Source organism: Neodothiora populina, assembly GCF_041146345.1.
Source record: "Neodothiora populina strain CPC 39397 chromosome Unknown canker_contig_3, whole genome shotgun sequence".
Taxonomy (NCBI): Eukaryota; Fungi; Ascomycota; class Dothideomycetes; order Dothideales; family Dothioraceae; genus Neodothiora; species Neodothiora populina.
Genome location: NW_027191417.1, coordinates 991,996 through 1,018,098, shown reverse-complemented (window position 1 = coordinate 1,018,098; position 26,103 = coordinate 991,996). Strand labels below are relative to the sequence as shown.

The 26,103-nt window shown below is 51.8% G+C and overlaps 9 protein-coding genes across 10 annotated transcripts; 4 read left to right on the top strand and 5 right to left on the bottom strand.

The window, feature by feature from the left end:
- Positions 1–986: 986 nt before the first annotated feature.
- On the bottom strand, positions 987–2,017 carry AAFC00_004754 (uncharacterized protein; the record flags this gene model as incomplete). Its single annotated transcript, XM_069344439.1, has 2 exons — positions 987–1,938; positions 1,992–2,017. The coding sequence occupies 2 exons, from the start codon at positions 2,015–2,017 to the stop codon at positions 987–989; spliced, it is 978 nt and encodes a 325-aa protein (XP_069196863.1).
- Positions 2,018–2,476: 459 nt separating this feature from the next.
- On the top strand, positions 2,477–3,309 carry AAFC00_004753 (uncharacterized protein; the record flags this gene model as incomplete). The annotated part of the gene is made up of 5 exons (XM_069344438.1): positions 2,477–2,487; positions 2,556–2,589; positions 2,669–2,786; positions 2,882–3,156; positions 3,277–3,309. The coding sequence occupies 5 exons, from the start codon at positions 2,477–2,479 to the stop codon at positions 3,307–3,309; spliced, it is 471 nt and encodes a 156-aa protein (XP_069196862.1).
- Positions 3,310–4,647: 1,338 nt separating this feature from the next.
- AAFC00_004752 (uncharacterized protein) lies at positions 4,648–5,828 on the top strand (the record flags this gene model as incomplete). Its single annotated transcript, XM_069344437.1, has 2 exons — positions 4,648–4,653; positions 4,716–5,828. 2 exons carry the CDS (start codon positions 4,648–4,650, stop codon positions 5,826–5,828), a joined length of 1,119 nt encoding a protein of 372 aa, XP_069196861.1.
- Positions 5,829–6,305: 477 nt separating this feature from the next.
- AAFC00_004751 (uncharacterized protein) lies at positions 6,306–7,799 on the top strand (the record flags this gene model as incomplete). Its single annotated transcript, XM_069344436.1, has 2 exons — positions 6,306–6,367; positions 6,443–7,799. The coding sequence occupies 2 exons, from the start codon at positions 6,306–6,308 to the stop codon at positions 7,797–7,799; spliced, it is 1,419 nt and encodes a 472-aa protein (XP_069196860.1).
- Positions 7,800–8,616: 817 nt separating this feature from the next.
- AAFC00_004750 (uncharacterized protein) lies at positions 8,617–10,417 on the bottom strand (the record flags this gene model as incomplete). The annotated part of the gene is made up of 2 exons (XM_069348193.1): positions 8,617–9,623; positions 9,676–10,417. The coding sequence occupies 2 exons, from the start codon at positions 10,415–10,417 to the stop codon at positions 8,617–8,619; spliced, it is 1,749 nt and encodes a 582-aa protein (XP_069196859.1).
- A 2,845-nt stretch (positions 10,418–13,262) lies between these two features.
- Positions 13,263–15,077, bottom strand: AAFC00_004749 (uncharacterized protein; the record flags this gene model as incomplete). Its single annotated transcript, XM_069344435.1, has 6 exons — positions 13,263–13,644; positions 13,737–14,176; positions 14,237–14,357; positions 14,419–14,571; positions 14,630–14,742; positions 14,808–15,077. 6 exons carry the CDS (start codon positions 15,075–15,077, stop codon positions 13,263–13,265), a joined length of 1,479 nt encoding a protein of 492 aa, XP_069196858.1.
- A 788-nt stretch (positions 15,078–15,865) lies between these two features.
- AAFC00_004748 (uncharacterized protein) lies at positions 15,866–19,489 on the top strand (the record flags this gene model as incomplete). Its single annotated transcript, XM_069344434.1, has 3 exons — positions 15,866–18,091; positions 18,146–18,483; positions 18,547–19,489. The coding sequence occupies 3 exons, from the start codon at positions 15,866–15,868 to the stop codon at positions 19,487–19,489; spliced, it is 3,507 nt and encodes a 1,168-aa protein (XP_069196857.1).
- Positions 19,490–19,710: 221 nt separating this feature from the next.
- AAFC00_004747 (uncharacterized protein) lies at positions 19,711–20,556 on the bottom strand (the record flags this gene model as incomplete). Its single annotated transcript, XM_069344433.1, has 1 exon — positions 19,711–20,556. One exon carries the CDS (start codon positions 20,554–20,556, stop codon positions 19,711–19,713), a length of 846 nt encoding a protein of 281 aa, XP_069196856.1.
- A 1,581-nt stretch (positions 20,557–22,137) lies between these two features.
- On the bottom strand, positions 22,138–25,587 carry AAFC00_004746 (uncharacterized protein; the record flags this gene model as incomplete). 2 transcript variants are annotated; one of them, XM_069344432.1, is made up of 1 exon in its annotated part: positions 22,138–25,587. In XM_069344432.1, one exon carries the CDS (start codon positions 25,585–25,587, stop codon positions 22,138–22,140), a length of 3,450 nt encoding a protein of 1,149 aa, XP_069196854.1. The 2 variants fall into 2 exon arrangements, with proteins under 2 accessions (XP_069196854.1, XP_069196855.1); XM_069344431.1 differs by having other exon boundaries at positions 22,138–25,221.
- Positions 25,588–26,103: the final 516 nt, after the last annotated feature.

Genomic DNA, 26,103 nt, shown 5'->3' with positions numbered 1-26,103 from the left:
GTACTGGCCAATCAGCGGCGTGGATTTCTGACCGGTATGGGCGGGCAAGCGAAAGCAGAACAATCGGATTATTATACTTGTAATGAGATCGGAAGGGCTTGGGGGGGGGGGGAGGGGGGAGGGGGGGAGGGGGGCAATACAAGCCACTCAGTCGGCCTCAGCCGAAGCCTGTGGCGCAGCTGGACCCCCTCGCCCTTCGAGGGAGCCCGAGGGTTGCCTTACCGGCCGTGCAATTTAGGTAGGCAACGCATGGAAGCGCCTCATAATGATGACACGAGCAGCGGCATGCGCGCAACGAACCATGTGAGATTGCTGTCAGAGGCTGAGCGGTGTGTAGGATACATGTCAAGGAAAGCGGCGTGGGCAGCTCACTACCTGAACAGGTTAGACACCTTATGTGAGTCGCTCGATGAAACCGAACGTATTGCAGCCTGAGCCAGCTACCTATATGATGGTCTGTGTTGCTGTGACTCTATTGTTTTTATTATATCTATGGACATGCGGGCTATGATGTGGTACCCACGAGAGAGCAAGCGATCCAAAGAAACCTGCTCGATGCTCGCATACAGTACTGTAGCTGCAGACACGCCCAAACGCTTACGGGCATTCCGTGACTCATTTTTGGTGGTGTAGATGTGGTTCGTGACTTTGTTCGAGAAGTGTATAGCCCAGCTCGGTGGCCATTCTGCCCCCTCAACTGCGGAAGCGAACAGGGCACGAGCGTGGACAACCTCATCTGCAGAGGAATCTTTGAAGTCGTGCGTGATTGACATATGCTAGGTCATGCAGTAACACTGAGCAAAGCGCTAAGGTAAGCGATGGGCGGGACCAGGCTTCCTGCATTAGGCCGGCTGCCTGGCTCATCGAAGGCAGTGCGCTGCAACACACGATCAAGTTCTACACCCTGTGCCATGATGGCTGAACGTGAAATGACGGTCAAAGGTCATCCAAGGCTCACAAATGATCTGGGAGAGCGACTTGGGAGACTATTCACGATACTTTGCACACGCAAAGTAGCCTTTGTTCTCTACGACACCTCTGTTTCTCACCACAGCCGTGTACTTGACAACCCATTGAGGCTCGATGTCGCCTTGCATGCGCTCAGCATGGTCGGAAGCATCGCTTCTCTTCCGCTTGTGCCCTTGTTGGAGTTTAGCTGAGGGTAAACCGAGTATATCAGCGCCCTCGTCGTCGAGAAGTTCTCTCAGAGTACCGCGTGGTAGAATGTTGACTGTGTCGTTATGCACGAGCAGCTCGATTTTCTTGTCCTTGGCGAGGGAGGTCAGGGGCTTCGGAACACTACAACAATCGCGTAGGCTGATTTGATCGACGTCCGGTTGGATGCTGACTTGATCGACGAAAGACGCTAATCTCTCAGCACCGAATTCAGCGACACCGAGCCTCTGGACTAGCCCTTCTTTGTGTAGTTTCTCGGCAATCTTCCATGTCTCGACTTGACTCTCCAGCGGCTCTGGGTCGGCTTGACGAGGTCCCCGACTTTTGATCTTGTCTGGACAAGACTCGGTCTCCTCATCGAAATAAACACCGGGAAATTGTAAGACGAGAAGGTCAACGTTGGGCATGTGCAGCTCTCGCAGCACCAGGTCGATAGCCTCGCGAATATGCTCTTCTCTTGCCGCCCTGTCTTCTCCTGGTAGGAAGAAGACCTTAACAGTGATGTCATACTGTGACCTCTCTTCTTCGAGAGCGCTGTGGGTGAAGTCTAGAGTAGGTATATACAAGGTCTTGTTGTCGTCTGATGTAGATGTCCATTTCGTGTAAGGGGGATGAGCCGGTGCAGCAGCAGGGGAGAGCGTGCCATTGTCCGGAACCTGGTATGCTGCGTCCTCGCGTGCGGCCTGGAAGTTTGATTGCAGACTGGACTTGAGTTCGGTGTTGGACTTGTCTGTGCCGAGGAAGCCTTGCGGCATGAGATTGCTTTACCGGATGAGCTTTGGAAGCGCACGAAAAAGAGGTTAGGAGTCTCTTACCCTGTGGAAAGCAGCAATTTCTCCATGACGAATTGACCCGCGCGGAACGGTGTGTTTCGGAGGTGCAGATGGTAGAGAGATTGTGGTGGTGGTGTTGTAGGTGGGTAGCGCAAGTGATGAATAAGCACGGTCGGGCGTTCAATGCGTTGGATGCATGGAGACTATCGGACGAGGAAGATCGTGCGTGTGGGAATTGTCAATTCGCACGTGTAGAAGAAGATGAAAAAAAAAGTGAGAAGGTGAATAAAGAAAAGGAGAATTAATGATGTGAATAGTTATCGAAATGTGAAGCCGGGCGGGGAGATCATGTCACGATTGACGATGGTAGATGATTACCGTAAGGTAGGTAGGTAGGGAAGGTAATTGACGGGAGACTCTGCCACCATCAACAGCATCACTTTCCCCCTTCCCGCTTTCCGCACTCCGCACTCTCTCTATACATACAAACTATCGCAGCACCAGGCAGACGGGAATCTTGCCTCAGCATGGCTGTCCGGTACGAGTCGATATCAATCCAGATGCATCTTGTCGCATCTCGCTGACTGATTGTCTGCTGCTTCCCAGATATTTGATCCTGCTCTCTAGGCAGGGCAAAGTTGTGAGTGTGCCGTGCAGCGATCGCTGAGCAGGCGCGCGACTTGCTCTTCCGTCTCCAACAACTCACACATATTCTGCAGCGTCTTGCCAAATGGTTTATTACTCTGTCTCCCAAAGACAAGGCAAAAATCATCAAGGATGTATCTCAATTAGTGCTTGCACGTCGCACGCGCATGTGCAACTTCCTTGAGTACAAAGGTTGGTCGTCTCCGTGCTTGCTTGCTTACAGCTTGCTTGGTACCCCACCGCCCTACCAATCCTGACGCTAAAGCCTTTTCAATTTCCTTCCACAGACACAAAAGTAGTCTACCGCAGATACGCATCGCTCTTCTTCATCGCCGGCTGCGATTCCACCGACAATGAGCTCATCACGCTGGAAATTGTCCATCGCTATGTCGAGCAGATGGACAAGTACTACGGCAACGTCTGCGAGCTAGACATCATCTTCAACTTTCAGAAAGCCTATTTCATTCTGGATGAACTACTAATCGCCGGCGAGATGCAAGAAAGCAGCAAGAAGAATGTGCTGAGATGCATCGGACAGCAAGACAGTCTAGAGGACATGGAGGTGAGTGCACTCGGCTTCCCTAGCATCTGTCTTTTTCATCTGCTTCTCTTCTTTCTCCCAGCATATCCTCTCCACTCGCAGCCCAACCAATCAATGATCACTTTCCTTACTTTATATCAGGTTGAGGATGATGCCGTCACCAAGATAATGTAGAGACATATGGCCCGACTATGTCGACCATACATGTGCAGCTTCACGCTCCCAAAGCAGTGCGCTACGTGCACGTCGTTTGACCATCGCAGCCTGCTGGCAGGCACCTAGCGACTCAAGACTGTCTTTGATAGAGCTTGTTCTCCTACAGCTGCAAAGTATACACACACTAACCCGCCACGACCCGCCTTACAGACCGTTGAGGGAGAGGCGAAGACGATCACCAAGGCCATTTATGACAATGGTCTCCTCTGAACGACGACGCGATACCAGACAAGATTTGGCGTGACAGGAATTTGAGGGAACTATTGAGGATTCGAAAGGGAAATCGAGACCGATGCGTCAAAAGCATCACAAATGTGCATAGCAATGCGTGTCCCTAGCCATAGGCAGGGCTTCCGCGTCCCAGACGTGCTACACGAATACAAATACAACCATGATGCCCCATTTTTTATAAAGGCTCTGGTGTTGAAATCATTGTGCTCTCTCTCTCTCTCTCTCTCTCTCTGCCATGCCACTGTCTGCTTCTGTCATGTCTTCTCTGTGTTCCGTGTCTATCTAATCATACAGGAATCTCTGGCGGCAGTATCTCGGTGCCATGTCATGTCTCGACCATGTTGGCTGGATTGAAGCCTACCGGTCAGGCTTTAGCAGGTGCAACTATTATGCACAAGCTCACAACGACGAATGCCCTCGACTGACGCAGGACACTAACTTAATAGAGAACAACAAGGCTATTTATCATGGCTTCGGACACAACAAGGGTGGCTGCACGAATGACATGGGAGAGGGGCTGCAACGTGGAGGTGTGGTATGTGGCATGTGGCATGTGCGAAGCTGATTGGCTGACGTCGTGTCTCAGGCCGCCTCCGCAATCGTCCGCCAATCCGCGGTCAACCTCCGATCACGACACGCCCGCAACACCACAACACGGTCATATCATCAAGAAACCCTTCATAACTCATCGCTCTTGCAATGGGCTACGTCTCAGTCGCAAGCTCACTCTAGGCGCTCAATCCTCCAATCGAACAAACCAATCTGCAGTCCAACCACGGTCACTCCACCCTGTCGCGTACCTGAACCTTCCTTCACCTGAACGAAGCACCAAGCCGGACGTCATCACTCCTATTGCTCCCCTTAGCAAGGTCGCATCTTGACTTCACCTCTATTCACCTTTGATCTAGCCTTCAACACCCCAGATTAGGTCACGATTCTGTAGTGATCGAAGGTCACCTAGCCATAACAACATCTAGTGTCGCACAATTGCGCGCCCGTCAGCTTATCGTCCAAGCAATCCATCCCACAAGGCTCAGCCAGTGAAACTCTCAGCATTCTCCCAAGATGAAGGTATATCAAAGATCGCTCGATGTGCTCTATTGTAACAACAGGTCGGCTTACTCGAGCTTCAGTTCGTCCCTCTGCGCGACTTCGAGACCATCACCGAGGCGCTCAACTTCTCCACCACGGACCTGCATGTCATAGGCAGCTGCGACCTTTACACCACAAAGGCCGCAGGCAGCGACAAGAAACTGTACAAGAGCATTGAACACTCGCTCGAGTCGCAACATGAGAGTCTGTTGCGCCTGTCGGCATCTTTCTCGCCGCCGCAGATAGCGCAGGACACCAAGACGAAACGCCGCAAGTCCTCAGTTGTGCTTCCCGAAATCGATCTGTCGCGCGACAGTCCCTTTGGACCCCTCAGCCAAATCAGCGCCAGGCGGACCTTTGCTTATCTGATCGCTACGCTGAATGCAACCCACCCTGACTATGACTTTTCCAATATCCTGCGCCCTTCTGACTTTCACCGCATCACCGGTACCGCGATCAAACGCTCTGTCGACAGTACCCTCCTGAACATGCGCCCCAGACGTATGAGCACGATGCTCTCACCGACTTCACACCATCCTCTGACGTCACAGTCGCCCGGAACCATCGCACCGCCTGGCGACTCGGCTTGGAGCGAGCGCATGTGGAGGATGATTGATCAAGAGATGGACCTCAGACATTGTGAGAAATACAGCTGGGACCCCGAAGACGACCCCTTTGAGGCCGAGAGTGCTCTCTGGTCGCAACATTACTTCTTTTTCAACAAGGAACGAAAGAGGGTGTGCTACCTCAACTTTCGTGCATTTAGCGTTCTGTCACACTCGCCATTGAGTCACATGCCGACCGGCGGCCGTGGCCAGATGATTCCGAATTCGATCAATAATGTCAGCATCGGCGAGGGCGCCGGCAAGAGAGCACAGTACTGGCTCGGCCACAGCGTCGACGATGACGATGTGGGAAGCTGGGGCGAGATGGACGACGACGATTTGGTCATTCGAGAGGAAGACGAGGACGAGCAGGAAATGGACATGGAGAACGACGAAGAATACACGTCGACGCTGGACGATGTGCGCGACAAGCTCGAGGATGGCTTTTATTCGGCTTCATACGACACGGAGATCTCGGGCTGGAACACGCGCAGCAGGAGCGTGCACAGAGGGTCCAGTGAAGGCCCTGCAGATGCAATGGAGATGTGAGATGTGAGATGTGTTTCCTCGGGCAAACCGAGAGTGTCCTCTGGTCACGACGTTCATGTTAATAGTTACCATTGTCTTTTCCTATCGTGTTAACGGCCACAAGGGCGTAATGGCTGGGGGCAAGGCGTTCGGGGGAGGGTACATCTAACCTGAAGGTCGGAGCAAACGGGTCTCGACGATACCAGGGGGCTTTCCTTTTCTGTTCTGTTCGTGTATGGAGTATCTCGGCAGCCATAACGGTCGTTGATGCACAAGCAATGATATCGCTTCAAAGTCCATCTGTACCGGATCGTGGTTCCAGTGAATAAAAGATTGACTGTTCATGGGCTGCACGGTGTATGGCGTAATGACGGGGTTTGCGTTTCAAGAGATCTTATCCCCGTAAATGATTTATATCATGTCCACGGCCTGTAAGACAGCTCAGACTCAACGTTCACATATACTTGACATAGCGCCCAGGAGTCGATGACAAAGAATATGCAGGCCGCAGTGTCAGACGAGCAGTCGACTTATACTGTGCTTGTGACGGGCGCGAACAGGTAAGACTGCCTTTGCAGCTTCTTGAACACTGACCAGATTGATGGCTGATCAATGTTGCTGTTGTTTCGCTTCAGTGGTCTAGGCTACGCGACATGCTGCCGTCTCATGACCGAATTCCTCAAGACGCGCCCTCAGTGCCAAACTCTGCACCTCATCGTCACGACGCGCGACCAACGGAAGGCAGACGACACCCTCCGACGACTACGAGAACACGTCCAGACCGTGCTGCGTGATGCGAACAGTCGTCTCACCGGCATCAGCGCCCTGCTGGAGCCACGCATCCAACTCTCGTCCGAGCTACTGGATCTCTGCAGTCTGGTGTCTGTCAAACGGCTATCGCAGCGTCTGATCAAGCGGGGCAAGGATATCGATGTTCTGATACTGAACGCGGGCATCGGAGGGTGGAGCGGGATGAATTGGCCAAGAGCCATTTGGAGCATCATTACTGATTGGCGAGAGGCGACGACGTATCCCACTTATAAATTAGGATACACGGGAAGAGTGTCGGCGCAGCAGCAGCAGACGGTAGCGGTCACAGGCGACGATGCGAGCGAAAACAACACGCCGGTGCTGGGAGAGACGTTTGCAGCGAATGTCTTCGGCCACTACATTCTGGCGCACGAACTCGTGCCTCTGATGACGAGGACTCGTGCGGAAAGCATGCAGACCGACGAGGACGCACAGCACGCTCGAATCATCTGGGTGTCCAGTCTGGAAGCCTACGCTCACGCTTTCAGCCCCGACGACTTACAGTCCCTGCGCACCTCGGAGTCATACGAGTCGACGAAACGCCTGACCGATCTCCTGGTCTTGACCTCCGAACTCCCCTCGACCCACGCCTCCACATCAACCTACCTCTCTCCTTCTGCGCCCACCCCCAACAACACCCCCATAACCCCCGCCGCCCTGCCCCCGAAAATGTATCTCTCCCACCCGGGCATCTGCGGCACAAGCATCGCCGCGCTCAACCCTCTCCTCGAATTCTTCCGCCAGTTCTCCTTCTACATCTCGCGCCTCCTCGGCTCCCCCTGGCACACGATCCACGCCTACCTGGGCGCCTGCGCCCCCGTCTGGCTCGCCCTGACCGATCAGCGCGATCTAGACGTCTACGAAGCCCAGGGCCGCAAGAAGGGGAAATGGGGCAGTAGCGCCGACATGCTGGGCAAGGAACGCGTCGTGCTGACCGAGGTCGAGGGGTGGGGGTGGAGAGGACAGGTTGGAGAACGCGCGGACGGGGGACTGAAGTTGAGGAAGCAGAAGGCGAGGTGGAGGGGCATGGGCGATGTCACGATGGAACAGAGAGAGGACTTTGAGGTTTTGGGCGCGAGCGTCTGGAGGGAGATGGAGGAGTTGAGGGCGGAGTGGGAGGGTAGACTTGAGGGCGTTGCTGGCTTGCTCGGTGATGGTGGGGAGGAGGGGCAGCATATTTGATGTATCCCCCCCTTGTACAGTATTGTGTCTACGGAATAGAGATCGTAAAACATGAATTCTTCGTCTCTTCTCAGCTCATCTCATCGCGGCTCGTCACCCTTTATCTCATCTCGTCTAGTCGTGCAGGTTTCCGCGACTGCACCCGAGGTAGGTAAGTTGCTGTAGGTAGGTACGTACGTAAAATATATACAGCACCATGCATATGTGGTACATACCAAGTCTTCTGTAAGGTAAAGCAGGTACTGCATGTAAAGTACGGCAAAGCTAAAGGTAAGGTAGGTGAAGACAGTACACCAAGTCCTGGTTCCCCGAACCAAACCCCCCCCCCCCCCCCCACTCCCATACATGCAGTATACAGTACATACAGCATACCTACAGTGTACCAGTAGTGCATACAATAATAACCCATACACAAAACCCCAAACCCATCCACCGATCCTATTTTCCTTTTTCTCTTATTCGTATCATCTCATTTCGTCTCGTCTTGTGCAGTTCATCCAAACATTCATAAAAACCCAAAAACAAACAAAAGGGACAAAAACAAATCATGAAGGAATTAAAGGGGGGAGAAGAATAGAATAAGTGGTCCGGAACCCCTTTTCTCCTTCGCATGAGAGAAAAAAAGGGGGGACCACGGGTCCGTAAAGGGACTTTATCCCAATCAGGAAGAAGGATACACGACCGGCCTGCGACGACTAACTCTATCTTGTGCACGGCAATTTTACTCTCCTGTGACATGTGCTGTATGTACAGTAAAGTCCGACATTCACCGCCACAGAGAGAAGAAAAAAGAGACACACACGCGAGAATGAAGAGCTTAAGCGTTCATAGCCTCGGCGAGCGTGGCCTCGACCTCGTCTGCCTCGCGCTCGGCGATCTCGTGCGCGGCTCTGGCGGCTGCGAAGCGAGATCGTTGGCGCGCGGTCCAGCCCTGCTTTTGCTTTCTGTGCTTGGCCTTTGCGGTCGAGGTCGCTGTAGCAGAAGATGAGGTGCTCGACGAGGAAGATGCGGAAGTTGCTGTTGCGGAAGTGGTGGAAGAAGCAGGAGCAGAGGAAGAAGAGGAGGCGGAGGTGCTTGATGCCACAGTCGAAGAGGAAGCGGCCGAGCTGCTTGCACTGCTTACACTGCTTGCACTGCTTGCACTGCTTACACTGCTGCTGGTGCTGGTGCTGTTGCCGGAGCTGGACGAAGAAGTGTCCGAAGAAGAAGAGCTTGCAGATCCGTAGGGGGGAGTGTACAAAGCGTTGGTGCAGCTTCCGCCGTCGCACTTCTTGTACAGAGAGAGCGCATTGGACCCACCGCAGTATTCGGAGCTGTTGCCTGCGCAAGGAGAGAAGCAGTTGCCCACGATATGCTCGACAGGCGCCTTGTCAGAGGGGACCGAGTCGCCGCAGTAGCATTGGCTGGCATACTCCATACCAGCGTATGCGTAACCCTTGTCACTGCAGAAGGAGACACAGGTCTCGACATCCATGTCTGAGCCGGACTCGGACGCAGCAGAGAGAGTACGGGTGGTTCCGTCAGAGCCGCAACCAACGTAGCCGTAACCGAGCGACGAGGTGACATCAGTGAAGTACTCCTTGTAGGCGCCGATAGGAGGGTTGTCACAGCTGAGAATTGCTGCTTCCTCGGGACCGTCGGTAACAGGGTTGCAGCCGGGAAGCTTGTCAAGAACACCAGTCACGGCCTCATCGATGGAAGGAGGAACGACACATGCCTTGCTCTCGGCGTTGGTGAAGTACTCGAAAACAGGGCAATCGCTAAGCAGACCAGAATCATTGTTGCAAGTATCGACGGCAGTCTGGAGGGCATCAACATCCCAACCTACATTGAATCAGTTTTCATAGAGCGATCTATCCATCTGAAGGAAACATACCGTTGACGAAATCACCGTGCATGCCGTAGCCAGTAGCGTCACCCATCGCAAAGACGAAAGGCTGGCCGCTACCGTACCACTTGTCGGCAAAGTTGCTGGTGTCGTAGATAACCTCATAGAAAAGAGAGACAAGGTGCACGGGGTGAGAGGCGGGGCAAGGGCCGTTGTCGTTGGAGCCACTGGCAGGGTAAGAGACATGAGACTTGTGGTCGGAAGAATCAAGGTTGACACCATCCCAGCAGGAGGGGAAGAAGATCTGGGCGCGGATACCATCGGGGCAGTTGCCGGTAGGGAACCCATGAGTTTGAGGCGAGGTGGAGCTATAGTCGAGACAGACGAAAGAGACAGCGTCGGATTCGAAATCGTCTGTTCTATTACGCTTGAATGGATCACCGGCAAGCATGCGGAACCCCTCGGGGAATGCCTTGAGAGCATCGTTGTTTGGGCCAGGGCGTTGCAAGTAGTAGACGGTCATGCCTCCGTACGAGCCGACGCTATCGCCAACCTGAGGGACGTTCTCAAAGGAGCCATTCTGGTACTGATAGTAGAGTGCAGGGGTCCAGTAGTTGGAAAGATCCTGCTTGATCGGGCATGAGGAGCAAGTGGAAGTGCGGGCCTGCTCGTAATCCATCTCGAAGCCAAATCCGTTGCCACCAGAAATAGTGTGGACGTGACCCGAAACACTACCAGGGCTGACGATGGGGTCGGCACGTTCTGTAAGAATTCGACCGGGGCAAGGCATCCTGAAGAAGGCCGCAGCAGGTGCTGCAAGCGCAGCCAACAGGCTAAGAGAGGTAGAAGAATGCATTTTTTGTCTGTGCAGAGATATATAGCGAGGATATCAAATCCTTTGTAGATAGGGGGCAAAAGAAGGAGATAATATGTGAAAGCGTGAAGGAGAGTAAGAATGAACGACTATCCTTTCAAAGGAGTGGTGAATAGTCAAAAAGAAAGCAAATAGGTCACAGACCTAAGGAGACCTACGTAAAGAATGTGGTGCGAAAGTGGTTCAACCCAAGGAGTCAGGAGGGATGGAGGAGACGATATAGTTATACTTGTAGCACCGACTTTTCAGTTTGCACGCCGTTGAGCGTGTGCATGAATGCCATTTCCGAGACCCATGCTTTGACAGCGTGAATCACTAGAAGGTTGCAGGAGTCCAGAGCGCTAGATCCTCGAGAAGTACCCACCGACTTACCACCCTACTGGTCGACCTAGCTAGAAGACATCTTTGGCGCGGCTGGACTTTGCTTGCGGCCGGCGATGTAACCCAGACTGAGTTTTGGAATGCATCTGTTTAAGAGCCATGAGACATCATCACAGAGTCAACAGCAGGTAGGCTGAGATTGTCAACGGGGCATAGGCTTCCTCAGAATACGCCACACGCCGTATGCTTGAATAAGTTGAACGTCTGCGCGTGGTAAAATCCTGGCGGCGGTCTCCTCGGTTGGGCTTGCAGAAGCTCTGGTTTTCCCCTGACACTCCTATCCGTAAGGTTCACGCTCGCATGGTGCCGGCCCCACGCTGAAGCGGGATGGCCATCCAAAGAGCCACAATAGTGTGAAGCTCGAGGCGTGAAGGTTCTGGTCGAGGCACTGTACTGCACCTGGATATCCGGCGGGTTCCTGCACGATCCCTGTCCAGTACTGTTCGGTCGACACAGGCTGATCTTCAGAGACTTAAGGTGAATCACCTACGCTAATTTGCCGCGAAGCTTAATTGGCATGGTACAGCCAGGCAATCACGATTCGTACAATCTTAGGCGTATATCACAAGGTGCGCGTATATGCTGGCAGGCATCTTTGTTGCTGAAGTCTTGACCATCACGTCCGCAGTGCAAAATTCGAATCGATATCGTCAGGTACCGGAGGGTTCGCACAAGATGGTACCTGCAGCGCCGTTGAAATACAAACACATGTTGCTGCCGGCACAAGCGGCTGCGGCGCCATGTGCTGCAGTAGCGCTATCGTGAAACAGCGCTTTCCCCCTCAAAATTGAATGGCTGGCTGAAAAACATACCTATTCAACCAATGACAATTGCGTCCGAGAGTTTTCCTTCTCGAAACACTTCTTTCTTCCTCACGTATCAGAGTGGGTCTGCTACAGCAAATTTCCTGGCAACGAGCGTTTGTGCTCCTGGTGTTGATCAATAAGCACGTGGAAATATCTGAATCAACAAGCCTTATCAAGTTACCATGCAATTTCAAAGACTCTGAGTGTTCCAGCCCATTACCATGATCCGGCGAATCTTGCGGACCTTCTAGGATGCCTTACAGCCTACTTTACCTTGTTTGGTAGGGTAGTCACCCCCCAGCGCATGCATGACGCGGCTCAACACAGGCGCGTAAAGTTGTAGTGAAAAGTCCAGGCACAGAAAGTACTTTGTCGCCGACAAGGGTACTTGTACATGTAGTCCTCTTGCATATGCAGCTACTCTGCAGACTTTTCGTCCGCGGACGAATCACATTTGTGCAAAACTGCTTTTTCCATGCAGAAAATCTCTCATTGAATGGCCATTTGTCAATTTAGCATTAGCGATGCTGGGATTACGGAGTTCGGTAACCGCTGGCGGGCATGGTCGAGTCGGATGGATGTACGAGTACATGCGGTCACGCTTCGAGAAAACACCGCAGACCTTGTGGGAAAAATCCGTGCTTCTACAGTGTACTATGCTATGATCTGTACGAGGCTGCGATCGCAGCATATGGATCCACAATTCCCGAGCAGTCGTATCGACCGTCTTCGTCGTACTCAAGACAGCGAGAATCAGGACTCGCCAATGGACTTTGGTTTGGTATGAACTAGATTTTTCGGCGATATACATTGGCCAGTACAGAGGTCACACGGAAGGGCTTGAAGCGACTATGCAGACTCTGTGCTTGCAGCTGAGAGTGCGGCCTACTCCGAGTTTGGCATGATGACCAAGAGTGGACCTTGCTGACGACTGACATTGTGGCGAACTCATGAGGAGCATCCGGACATGGCTAATGCGTCATGAACGTCAGACAAGTGCACGAGCCGGATTAGCTACTAGATTTGACGGTCGTACAGCTGAAGTGCTGCAGATATGGTCATACTCGATATGATTTCGTGTTTTAGTCTTCAGCCTTCTTCTTGGCCATCTCAAAATCGTAAGACGTACAAGACCAATCTGCATTTGCTATTGGTAGAGCGCAATTTTCGAGACAGTCATTGTCTTCCCTTCATGGCTATCATCATCACGCTGCTCGTGATCGTCGTTTTTGCTCGCTGGAACAACCAATTGAAGTATAAGATCGTGGTATCGTGGCGGTGGAAGCGTACCCTGAATTGCCATTCTCTATCAGTTGATCATGGACAGCAAGCTCGGAGATAGTATTCTGAATGGATCATGATCTCTTCGACCTGTGGTCAGAGTCGTGTAGAGCCGCGTAATTGTGGCGCCTCTTGTGTAAATGTGTGTCGCAAATAATACCGTATCAACTTGGTCTGCTTCGAAGGTGCTAACGGCGAGTGACGATGTGACTTGAGGTCGACATGCTGACAAGATGTGATATTGGGGCATGTCGCCAAAGGTCGATGTCACAGCCTTGTAAGGTGTTCAGTCTCTAGCCATCGGATTCATCTGTAGCAGTCCTCGTCCTGTCGAATCGAACACTTCTTTCTTCGTTACCAAGTAGAAAAACGCATGGAACCACAACCAGGCCTACGACAGCTTGGAACACGAGAGCTCGTTTCATGTTATTCTCTGGTTGGCCAGACCAGCCACCCTTCAACGCGTCCATGATGAGAATGAAAATGGCCCCGAGAAGCTGGCCTCCAGTCCAACAGAATGTGCTACCAACCTCCGGTGAGATTGGTGCTGTGACGGTGCAAAGGTATTCCAGAGCACACGGAAGTAGTGAAAAAGATGCTGCACCCAACAAGCCGCAGACTATATATGCTGCCACGATCGAGCGCGCTTCGGGCGCGAAGACAAGGATAAGGTATCTACAATTTGTCAGAGACAAGCTTTGTAGACATGAGGATCGTTTCATATATGCACTCAGAACACGTATCTGGGAAAGTGAAGAGATACATACCCGATGGCTATCAGTGGGACGAGGACCCTGATAGCCAGCAAGTATTGTTTGGTGCGATCAATGGTCGGCGAGACGATAGCAGACGCGACAAGTCCAACAAGAATGAGTAGGCCACCAGCGATGCCAGCTTCTAGTTCAGAGAAACCATAGGGCTCGAAAATCTGGTTGAGAAGGGAGGAGGAACTGTTGAAGCTACCCACAAACACAGCGAAGGGCACGAATATCAGCCAGAACGAACGATTCTGAGAAAGGTGCTTGATGGATGTGTAGAGCTCGGTCTTTTCTTCGGAGGCTGAGGCAGAGGGAGGAGTCGGAGGACGCGCCGGGACGAAGAACGAGGGCAATGCAGCGACAGATGATAAGAGGGCGGTGTAGAAGACCATCGAAGAGACAGCATTGGTGTCTTCCCCAGCAAGCATTGGGCCTATGAGCTGACCAAGCTATTGACGCTGATAGTCAGCATGAATGTACCCGAGTGTACCACTGATCCTAATGCTTACTGCACCACCCAGAGGATTTGCAAGGGACGCCAAGGCAGTTGCAGAAACTCGACCTTCATCGGAGAACCATAGGTCACTGTAGCGAGTTGGAGCACATAGAGCGAAAGGTTGAGAGAAGCCACTAGTCGCAGAGGAATCAGCAGTCGTGTACATAAGGCATTTCCGGGTAGCCCCATACTCACATGATTATCTGACCGACGAACACGATCCCGAAATGTCCACTTGAGTGGGATAAAGAACCGGCATAACGGATCCAATTCCCCACAAGGGTGAGGACCGCCGCCGCCACAATGGCGCCTCTAGGACCATACTTGTTGAGGGTCCAGATGACAATGCTGTGTATCGGTATACGTCAGCTGCGAGCATGGCTTTGGATCAACCAATGCTACACACGGGCTCACTAAGACGAATGAGAACAGAAAGCCGGTGCTGAGCCAGTTCACTGCGCTTTCGGACACGCCAAAGTACTTGGAAGCAGAAGTCGAGACGGCGGAGAACGTTAACCACTTTGCACAGTAGTCAGTGATGCATGTAGAAGAGCAGTTTTTCCAGTAGTGTCATTGCGACCTACATCCCAGCTAATGACAATGTTCAACAGGACCAATTGAAATAAACCAAAAAAGCGGCTCGCATAGACACGATACTCTGAAGGCAATCGCTCGGTATCAGACAAGGCGTGTTGACCGAATCTCAAAGCCGGATTCGCGTCACGAACATCTTCCTCTTCCCCTTCCGGCAATAGAGCGAGCTGGTCTTCGGGGATATCCAACGAGTTTGTCGGGCGATCGACCATCTCCAGATTCTCAGCTTCGCTATACCGCTTGTGATTATCAGCAAGCATCTGTGTCTCGAGGGAAATGGTAACGCCAGTGGGACACGAAGACCATATTCCGAGACAAAATCGTATCCGATGAAGCCGACGTTGACGAGGTCGCCTACTTGGCAATGTTTATTATGCAGACATATCTGAGTCTCGGCAGTCACTTTCGATCCCATTCGGGTCCAGAGGAGCATTGATTATTATCAGGCGTCCTTAAGCCGGTGATTGCCAGTATCCACCATCATCAATATGATTCCATGCTCAGAACAAGTCTTGTGGTTTTGGCGATTCACTACCATCACTGGTGGGGTTCTACTCTACACAGTACGGAGTACTGTATGTGCTACCGAGATAAGATAAGCCAGCGCCAGGCGTCGATGTCCCGACAATCAGGGCTCTCTGTGTTGGGGTTTCATGTTGCGGTGGTGTAAGAGGAATACGGAGTAGACTAAGATGGTTTGGTGTAGCTTACCTTATAGTACTGTACCTTACTGTACTTGTATAGAAAGTGACGTACCGCCAGATGCCACCCGCTGGTCAGTTACAAATACTGTAGAGAAGAGCGAGGTATACAGTACTTTGCTGTGTTGTGAGTCTGTATGGGCTGTTCTTCCTCATCCAGAGGCACTGCATGTATCAGTGCGACCTGATCATCATCAATAAGTTAATAACAATATTGCCATACTCGACCCCCCGACGGAAGAAGTACAAGCAGCAGCACTGCTTGCTTACTTGATCCCACTCATTTGGTCCATCATCTCGTCTGCACAATAAAGTGCAACCACTTCGACATCTTTTGCCACAGCAACATGTACCAGTCCTTTACAGGATCATCACGCAGGCCGCGTCAGGTAAATCTTTCTGGTCGCAACACAAATCCATTCGCTGCAACATCATCTGGACCTCAGCAAGCCATCTTGAGCGCACATCAAGATCGGCAACACCGACAGCAACAACGACAACAGCTAAGCGCCGCTAAACTTATCCAAAGGACGTGGAGGGGGCACAGCTCACGGAGTAAGACCAAAGATGCCTGGAGACAACAGTGGGACTCTGTGGAGAGGGAGGAGGACGCTGGAGCGACGGAGACGAAACCATACCCAAACGCCACTCAATCAATAGCCAGACTACGGATGCTGCTGCTATTCTTCACGCCAAACCATCCCTCTGATGTTGATCGCCTCTTGAGATATGCCAGCCGGCTTCAGGCAACACTCGCTGTTGGTCCACCTGCTGCTGCTGGGTCCGCTGCCTCCAGCGAGCAGGTCGCCTCGCGCTCTGCCTACCTGCGGATGGAAAGAGCATGCTTGCAGACTCTCTCTGCACTATCTCAGACGAGCCAGGTCGAAAAGATCGATTCTATACTGCAGATGCTGCCTCTGATAATATCTCACATCCCTGAAGAGTCAGCTACTATATCAACCCAATATTACTCCGTCTTAACCAGCTTGCCCTCAAATAACATATCAAACGCTACATTCGAGGCTTTACTGGCTCCACTCCGAACCACCTGTCTCGGGGCATACGAGGGCTTCTTAATGTCTTATCTCGCGCATCCTCATGATCCCTCACTCCTCCAACAACTACCGGCCGCTATCGACATTCACATTTTCACTCAGGCAACAGCCAACGTCTCCAGCAATTCGTCCTTGACCTCCAACAAATGCCTCTGGCTGCTGTGCCAGTATATCTACCTGGTGTATCTCATGCATCAAGCTCCTGCTACGCATACCCTTCCGTTCGACATAATGCCTCACATCCCTGCGATTGCCAATTTACTTGCCGCACTCGTCGATAACATAGCACCGGAGTCCTCCGCTCTCCATCTGGACAACATTACGTATGACAGAGACGTGCTCAGTGCGAGGCATACTTCCCGCGTCCCACTGAATGACTTCCTGCATACACAGTTGCAACGACTGGTGGATCAAACGGCGATACGTTCGCTTCTACTTCGACCGAATGCTCAGGCGTCAGACGCCATCGACGGTGCGTCGAATGCCACTCAGATGCTGGCCGGCTACGCTCTGGCCTTGCTCCGCATGTTCCCATTGCACGCCGATGACATCCGCATGTGGCTCTACCTTGGTCCACCAGGTCAATCACGCTCGGGTTCGGCAATGTCGTACTTTTGGAAAGGCGCACGCAACACAAACATCTTCGACGCTATCTTTCGTGACCCTCGTGCAGCAGTCGACTTACTGGTGGCTTCGAAACCCTCATCCTCCTCATGGCTAGCACCGGCTGCGCATCAAGAACGAACAGCGCAACGTGCTGCTGAATGGAGAGTCCTGATGATCTTCCTCGAATTGTACACTTTCGTCCTCAAAATTGTGGATGACGAGGAATTTCTCGGCGGCGAACGCGCGGGTGCCAACCACATATCAAACAATGCTTTGGCTCTCACAGACATCAAAGACCTGTCCGTCTTTCTCAAGAACCTTGGCTTTGCCATGTATTATCATGCTCAGGACATCTCCGATCTATTCCATCCAAATGCCGAGACCTTGACATCTGCAAGCCTTTCCCGCCATTTCAGCTCGTCCACTAGTACAGAGGATCTGCAGTCCAACTCCAAAACACCGGAGCAGCCATCGGTGGCGGGGATCACCGGAATGAGTCTCGACTATCTCAAAGCTCTCGTCACAGGCCTGTTGCGCGCCGTGTATGAAAGAGACTCGAGAAGGCAGTTCTTACCGAAAGGCCACTGGCTTATGACTTCTCCCTTCGACATGTCCAATTTCATCCAGGCAGTGGTAGGGGAAGAGGAGAGACGAAAACAGCTAGAAAGCCAAGAAGAGGAGGACAGCGACGACGACGATACGTCCGAGGCGGAAGCTGATGCATGGACGTCCTCTCAGACTCCGGCCGCTCGAAATAGGTTCAGCCGTCAGGCACGCGACCAAGAACGTGCTAGTAAGAAGCGATATCTCCAGGCTGTTGCTCCCCGATTAGAAGTACTTCAAAACATGCCGTTCCTCATACCTTTCGAAACAAGAGTCGAAATCTTCAGAGAATTTGTTCGCCTCGATCAGGTAAGATGATGTTTCTTCCATAAGTTTGCAGGCACGAAGCTAATCTTTGTTCAGGCCAAACGCAGAGGCGGTTATGTCGACTCGGACACTTGGCGGTCATTTGTCATGTTCCGCAACCCAGATGGCCATGCAGAGTTGAACAGACATCATGCTGTCGTAAGACGTAAGCATGAATTCGAAGACGCCTTCAACGCTTTCTATCGGCTCGGCGCAGATCTCAAAGAACCTATTCAGATCACTTTCAAAGACGAATTCGACATTGTTGAAGCTGGCATTGATGGTGGAGGTGTCACAAAAGAATTCCTTACCAGCGTTACTAGTCAAGCATTCGACCCATCTCAAGGCTTCTTCCAAGAAAATGCTCAACATCTGCTGTATCCCAATCCTACCAGGTAAGCACATTCATTGATGCATCAAAAATAAGACCAGAAAGCTAATTCATCATCGGTTCATAGTGTCGAGGAAGCCAGGAACATGCTGGAGAGTCGATCCCGCGATCCCAAGACTATTCAAGGTGGCCTATCACATCTGATGCAGGAGTACGAATTCCTGGGCCGTGTGGTAGGAAAATGTCTCTATGAGGGAATTCTCATTGATATCGGCTTCGCTGGTTTCTTCCTCACGCAATGGTCCGTTTTCAAGGCTGGACCATCAGGACAATCAGCCTACAGACCAACCATCAACGATCTGCGTGATTTGGATGAGGCTCTTTACAAAGGATTGCTGAATTTGAAGTACTACCCAGGCAACGTGGAGGAAGACATTCCACTCACCTTCACCGTTACAGACGAAGTAAGGCTGAGCAATGGCCGTACCAAAACTATTGAGAGCGAGCTTATGCCCGGTGGTGCCAACCAGGCCGTCACCAACGAGAATCGGCTGCTCTACATATCTTTAATGGCGCGATGGCGGCTGTTCCGACAATCCTATCGCCAAACCACCAGCTTTCTCAAAGGTCTTTCGAGTATTATCGAGCCTGGATGGCTCAGCATGTTCAATCAGCTAGAGCTGCAGACATTAATCGGAGGTGCGGCCTCGTTTATTGACGTTGACGACCTCCGCCGCAACACTCAGTATGGCGGTGTCTACGTCATCGGGGATGACCTACAAGAGCACGATACGGTGAAGCTGTTCTGGCAAGTCATGAAGACGATGAGCGATGAAGACAGAAGGAAGCTTTTGAAATTTGTGACGAGCACGCCTCGAGCACCCTTGCTGGGTTTTGGCAGCCTGAACCCGAGGTTCAGCATTCGAGACTCAGGCGACGACGAGAGCCGCTTTCCTACGACTAGCACGTGTGTCAACTTGCTGAAGCTGCCAAGGTATAAGACGGCAGGAGTACTTCGAGAGAAGTTGCTGTACGCAGTCAACTCTGGGGCCGGCTTTGATCTCAGTTGATCTGTAGTCTGGGGTCTGCCAGACAGGGTACAAATAAGAGAATCTCCAGTCGCACCCCCGACGGGACATTGCGGTAGACTCGTAAGCCTTCTCCGCATTAGAGGAGTTCGAAGTCACGGAGGTCGGGTTGCCATTCGCGGCCGGATGGTCAAGATGCATATAGAATTATTCCTCCTTTTTTATGATAGAAGCGAAAAGCAGCGAAGCCTCAAATGATGAATTTAGATCCTACTACGCACAGGACTGATGCCGAACGTCTGCCAAAACTCCCTCGTATCATAGCATCTGCCCAGCGCCTCCATACTCCGAGGCAAAGCCTTGATGTCCTGCTCGATCATCAACTCATACACCCACTTACTCTGCTTACTAGGCTCCCCGTCCTTTCCACCATTAGCATGCGCCCAACCAGCCATGAGCGCCCACCAGCAATAGACAAAGCCATCCGTCAACAACCACCTCTGGCCCACACAATCCTTGTCACTCCACTTCTCAAACACAGCGAAAATCGCCCTGGCCACATCCTCGCCATGATTCATATGCAACGACATCTTACTCCTGACCTGCTCCTTCGTAGTCGCGACCCTATCGACCCAATTCTTCGGATCGCGCGTAGCTCCACCCCACAGCCCGGACAAATTCAACACACACCCGCCCAAACCACGCAGTTCGTCCTCTGCGACCGCTCGCGCGTTGGACGTATCGTACGCCGACCGCCTGGTGACCCAGAGGTCCTTCTGCTCCGCGAACGTGAAGATGCCGCTCGAGCCCAGCTGGACGAAGCGCGCCGAGTGCGCGACGCGCGCATGAGTGGCTTTGTACGTGTTCACCAGCAGCTCGCTCTGGTGCTTGCCTGTTAGGGGGAAGGTGATGAGGATGTTGCGGGCATTGGGCAGAGTCGCGAAGGCTGCGGACGGGCTGGGGTCTGATGGGTCGAATTTGAATTTCAGAGTGCTGTCGCGGCCGGTTGTGGAGGTCGCGATGACCGTCTTGTTGTGGGATTGGAGTAGGGGGAGGAGGAAGGTTGAGGTCCAGCCTGCGCCGAGGATTAGGTAGTCGATTTTTTGCATGTTGTTGTCGTTGTTGTCTGGTTCGGGGTTGTACATAGGCTTATTGTGCGTTTTGGGTGCTTTTGTCCGAGTCAATTGGTAGGTTTTGTACCTGTACTGGTGGATGATAGTGTGCTGGCTTGGTTGGTGCAGAGTTCACTCAGCGTGGTGGCAGAGTCGTTTGGACTTTGGAAGTCGGTGTGAAGTGGACCGTTGAGTTGGAGAAAGACATGGAGCTACTACTGTATGTGGGCGTAGCACTACCCCGCAAAGGTCCAAGCGGCCAAGTACAAACTGTCAAAGTCTATCAGGTCGTCGACTTTGGGACGATGCAAAGCGCACATAATGTGCATAGCGGACTTACAACAACAAAATGATGAAGCATCGGATCGACGACCTGATCGACTACAGTTATTTGGCTGCGTGGTAAATAGAGCCCAGGAGATCAAAACGCACAGAGATGCGCCTTGCAGCGGAGTATTAGCAGATCACACACTCATATTGTAACGCTTAGATTGCTTGAATCGATTGCATCTGAGCCACGCTTCATACAATCTAGCCTCAAAAGGCTAGCTTTGACATGCTCTTCTATCGATAAATCTCTCGTCAAGCGTGTCAATAAGTACATGTGTATTGAAAACACAAAGTTCAAATTGTTTTTAGATTGTCATCAGGTAGATCCATTCGCACTTATACAAACTCATGTCGAGGGTCGTGTTGAGAAGGCAGGTACTCGAGGGACTCGAGCTATACCTGAAGAGACAAGCTTACAAAGAGGGCTGGAAATCAAGTAATCACCTTCTTCCACCATACTATCCCTAATTTTCAACAGGTCGCACATCATTTCTCTACGGTATTGCTGTCACCGGTATAACGCCGATGCTGCCTTTAAACCGTAGACTTGCTTGTATCTAGTGGTGATCGAGTGAATCGACAGTTATTATAAGGGCTGTGCGGAACTGATCGCGATCCAGGTATTACCACCTAGCAACAAGTATTCCATGTTGTTGAATTATCTGTATTATGTGATACTGCCAGTGATACTGCCCCTTGCGGCAAACATTACACACCAGCTGTAGAGGTGCAAGACCAAGACATCCTGCACTATTTATTTCCTGGCATGAAGAGGTCGCACACGCCGGAAAGACTAGACAAGATCTTCAGTTGTCTCCAACCCGAGCCGAGACACGCACCTGCCGAGCTCAGCAGGACCGGCGAGGACACATGAGAGATATATAGGAAACACAACATTGAAACAACAAAACACACAAGACAAAGGAGATAGAATGCATTTGATCAGCCTCGAGCCAGCCGAGGCTCCGACCTTTCAGTGATAGTTGTATGACGCATTTGTACCCTGAACGTTCCCCAAGATCAGGGACTGAGCGCCTGCTCAGTACGTGTCAATTTTTCCCTCTCATAAAGCAAATGGGCCGATGGGGTATATGGTGCCGGACCTGGCACTATGCTCCAAACGCCGTTGAGTACACAATAAGTAAAAAGGGAGATCTAAGCCACCACACCACATGTGGTGTTGCTTGTCTCCATGGATGGTCAAAATGTCTTTTGACTGGCGTTATAGAGGTAAAGGTCTTTTGAGACCTATCGTTCCAGACTTGATGTACGACTGGAGGATCCATAGATCTCTTGACGTCTTCGACGCTCGCTGGGAGCTCTGCTGAATATCTTCCTGGACCAGCTTCTGGAGTCGTAACGGACAGGATCGAGACGAGGACTCGATGAGGCGTATTCGGGATACCTGTAGATTGAGTCGTCTGTATGAAGGGGAATTGGAGACTCCTTCTTGATCTTGACGAAGAGCTTCGCATCTCGATAACGCTCGCCATAGGAATTAAAAAGTGGCAAGTGGCGGTAGCCCTGCTGCAGACTACTCAACTTGGCTGTAAAGGTTCCAAGGATGGTGCTGTTAGACGACAAATTCTTTCCATCTGGTGAATTCCAGACTGTCCAGCGAACAAAGATTAAACTAGGATATTTCGTTTCCACCATCATTGCAATGGGCTCATTAAACGTGGGATCGAATCCATTGCCTTCGACGATCTTCGTGCGTCGACGCAAGGGAGATCCAATGCCTGAAGATCCGTCACGAGCGGAGGCGTCAGTGCCACCTTCGCCCTTGGCAAGCCCTCGAGCCTTGTCTTCTGCAGAGAACATTTCGAATTCAATGTATGGATTCATTCCAATGTCAGGGTTGTGGTTGCGTGGGCGGGGCAGGCGCTGGGCGGATACTATTTCTATCGCGAACCTGACCAGCTGCTTTGCTTTCTTTTCTTGGCGATTCTGATCGCCCTGCAAAGCCTCGGTAATCGGAACATGCTTTGCACGACGCATCTCCTCCGGTTTGAGCACGTAGCCAGTGCGATCTGCGCCAGCAGCAAACATTGCCTCGTTCATCTGCAGATGGATATCATAAGTCTGCCAATTCAGCGCGGCCATCTGAACGCCTCTCTTCCATGATTGAAGAGGGTTGAAGTTGGATGAGTCAACCCTGATGGCTGCCGGATATATACGCATCAAGTAGCTCACGTTATGTTTCTCGAGCTGTGCCTTGGTTTCGGGATTCTTACAGAGCTTGTCAAAAGTGCTCTCAGCGAAGGAGTAAATGTGGTTGTAGCTACGAGCCTCCTCGGCAGAAAAGTCGGAGTACTTTATTCCGCAGCCATATACACCGAGCGCTCCCAATTGCGGCACAATGTTGCTGGTCTTTTTGTTTCTTTCGACCTTGTCACTCTTTTTGTTTGCTTCTGTCGATGGGGCAGCAGTGTCACTGTCATCAGCAGAACTTGACCCTGCGGACAGACCAAAGCCTGTAGCGGTAGATCCTTGAGTTGACCATGTGTTGGCCGACCGTATATACGGGGTGTTGCCGGCTGGGGCGCCCACAGGGGATGATGTAGGAGCATTGTGGCCTTCGAGTGAGGGCGAGGGTCGCGTAAAGGGTGAGCTAAAGCTCCTTTGGCGGCGACAAGCAGCTGGATCGGGTAAAGGCGCCGGGTCTACTTGCTTCCTGGCTGCTTTCACCTTGATCAAGATCTTGTTCTTGAGCTCCTCGGGCGAAGGTAAGGTCGTAGCATTCGTCGTAAGAGGGGTTGTGAGCAACATTTCCCCAAAGTATGATTTCATAATTTCAACCATGAGCAATTGCTGCTCAGGGGTGCAGTGCACCTCGAGTGATATGATCAGCGGATATGCAGTGGATGCGAATGCATATCTTGTGATGATCGCAATGCAATCCTCAAACATAATTTCGGAGGTCATAGTGCGCCCGTGATTGACAATCGGCCGGCCATATTTGCCGTCCCAGCAATCAATCTCGATGCATCTACAGCCCTTGATCAAGGCCGAAATATAGCCTTCGACACTGGACGTGCCTCGTACTTGTCTGCCGAGCAAATATGTGTTGTGGGAGCTCGAGATGAAATATTCGTTGAGCGGCCGATCCAGGGTCGCTTCGGGTTGTCCAGTAACGAGTGCGCTGTTGACACCAGAGACCAAGAAATTCTGGAATGCTTGAAGGTTCATTGAGGGACTAATAGTAGACGATGCAGGCTCAGAAGTCCGTGACACCGCGCTGCGGCAGTACAGCTCATATCTGTTTTCCCAAGTGGTAAGGTCTTTGTCGACGTCAACGCCTTGAGTATCTCTCAAGAATCCAAGAAACGTGGCAAGACTCATCTCTCGTTCGCTTGCTGGTTTCGTCTGGTTGTAGATTGCTTGTACGTCCTTTCGACTCTTAAAAAGACTCACAAAATACTCGTATTGAGGATAGGTAAGCATGCCAATGAGATCGCGGTCAGCCTGGTTGAAATGCGTTCGCATGGCGTCCAAAGAGCAGTTGATCTCGAGCTTGCGACAGATCCACTTCGCATCCTCAAAGTCGACTTTCTGATCAGCGTTTACCCCTCTGCGAGCCATGGCCTGTTTCCATGCCATTCTCATGCTGCGTTCGCTTTTGTCGTGGCTAGCCGAGAGCGCGTTCATAATCTCGATTCTCTCCCTAGATACAACGTTCAAAGCATCCGTCCAGAGCTTCGCGATATACCCGTTCGGAGCGATAAGATGCATGGTTTTGATGGACTGTCCCTTAGAGCGTTCTTGGGCGTCATAGACGATGGTCATCCAACAACCTTCCTGCTCTAGGGATCCATTGATGTCCTGGCGCGAGCTCCTGGCGTCCGGACCTGTTCGAATGTCGCGAACATCATCAATGTAGAATTGTTTAGTTGGGTTTGTTGCATTCCAACAAACCTTTGCGGCTAAGGGATCAAGGCGGAACTTCAACATCTTCCGCTTCTTCTTGGTCACCTTGATGAGCCACGTGCCCTGCTCCAGCACCGAGGATATGGTCGGAGCTACACCACCTTCTAATATGGGCGACGTATTCATCTTGCGAATTGTATGCAATGCAGATGTGTTAGTGGGCTCTGAGGATGAAATGGTCGGCAAAGCTTCCTCTCCGCCATCTTCTGATGTACGCTCCAACTCCAGGTCAGACATGTCACCAGCAAGGTCGGCCGCTCCAGTACTGTCGCTTCGCCTCCGCACCAGGACCGGACCTGCACTTTGATCCCGTATACGATTAGTTTGCGTCGTGGAGGGGCGTCGTCGAAGACGGTTGTGAGCGCCTCGTGACAGCCTACGGATCAGCCCCGTGCCCTTGGACATGTTGAAGGCCTCACTCATTGAAGCATAAGACACAGTAGGCGACGACGAGATAGCAGACGTCGACTCGGCGTAAGCTGGTTGAGGAAGAGACATCAAAGGAGGGGATCTTGTTTGCCACGAGTTGTTGCGATCAGAGTACCTGTCCGGAGTAGATCTGGCTGCCTGACTCGACGGCAGAAAAGTATTGCGGGGACTGCTCGAGGTCGAGGATGGACCTCTCGACCCGACAGGGGAAGACGTGACGGTCATGACGATGTGCGATTTGAGACCTTGCGTCAGAGAAGAAACATTTGACGGTCGGGGTGCGCTACTGTTACAGCCATCGTGCCAGACATTCTGTGAGATAGGCTTTGGGGAGGAGTTCATGTCTGATGTTGTAAAGCCGTGTAGCTAAGAGCTTGACGCATTGTCGGCCTAAAGCGGGAGAAAGCTCACGAGGATTTCTTGGGCACTTAACGACGCATGATCTGAAGTTGCGAATGCCTGCTTGGGAGGAAGTGAGAAATTACTGGCCAACACAGGAATGGAGATTGACAGGATCCAGCCTATCCGGATGTGTTGTCCGTGAAATTTGTTGATACAGATTGCCTGCGCGCGGCGTAAATGATGTACTACTTTCTGTTGCAGGGCGCAGGCTGCGCAGCTCCAAGGCTCAGAAAAACGTGGCACTCCAGGGCCTCTAGGCGGTGTTGGACTCAAGTGGTGTGTGTGACGCAGGATGCAGATGCACGGTGGATCGGATTTGGCGTCGTAAGGCTGTAATGCGCAATTGATTGTCCAAGAAGTTTCGCTGGCAGCGCAGCTGGTCGATTACTGAACACTAACACTTGTAGCGGAATACGAGATATAAGTCAAGGAAAAAAAGGAAACTTTCAAAGGGAA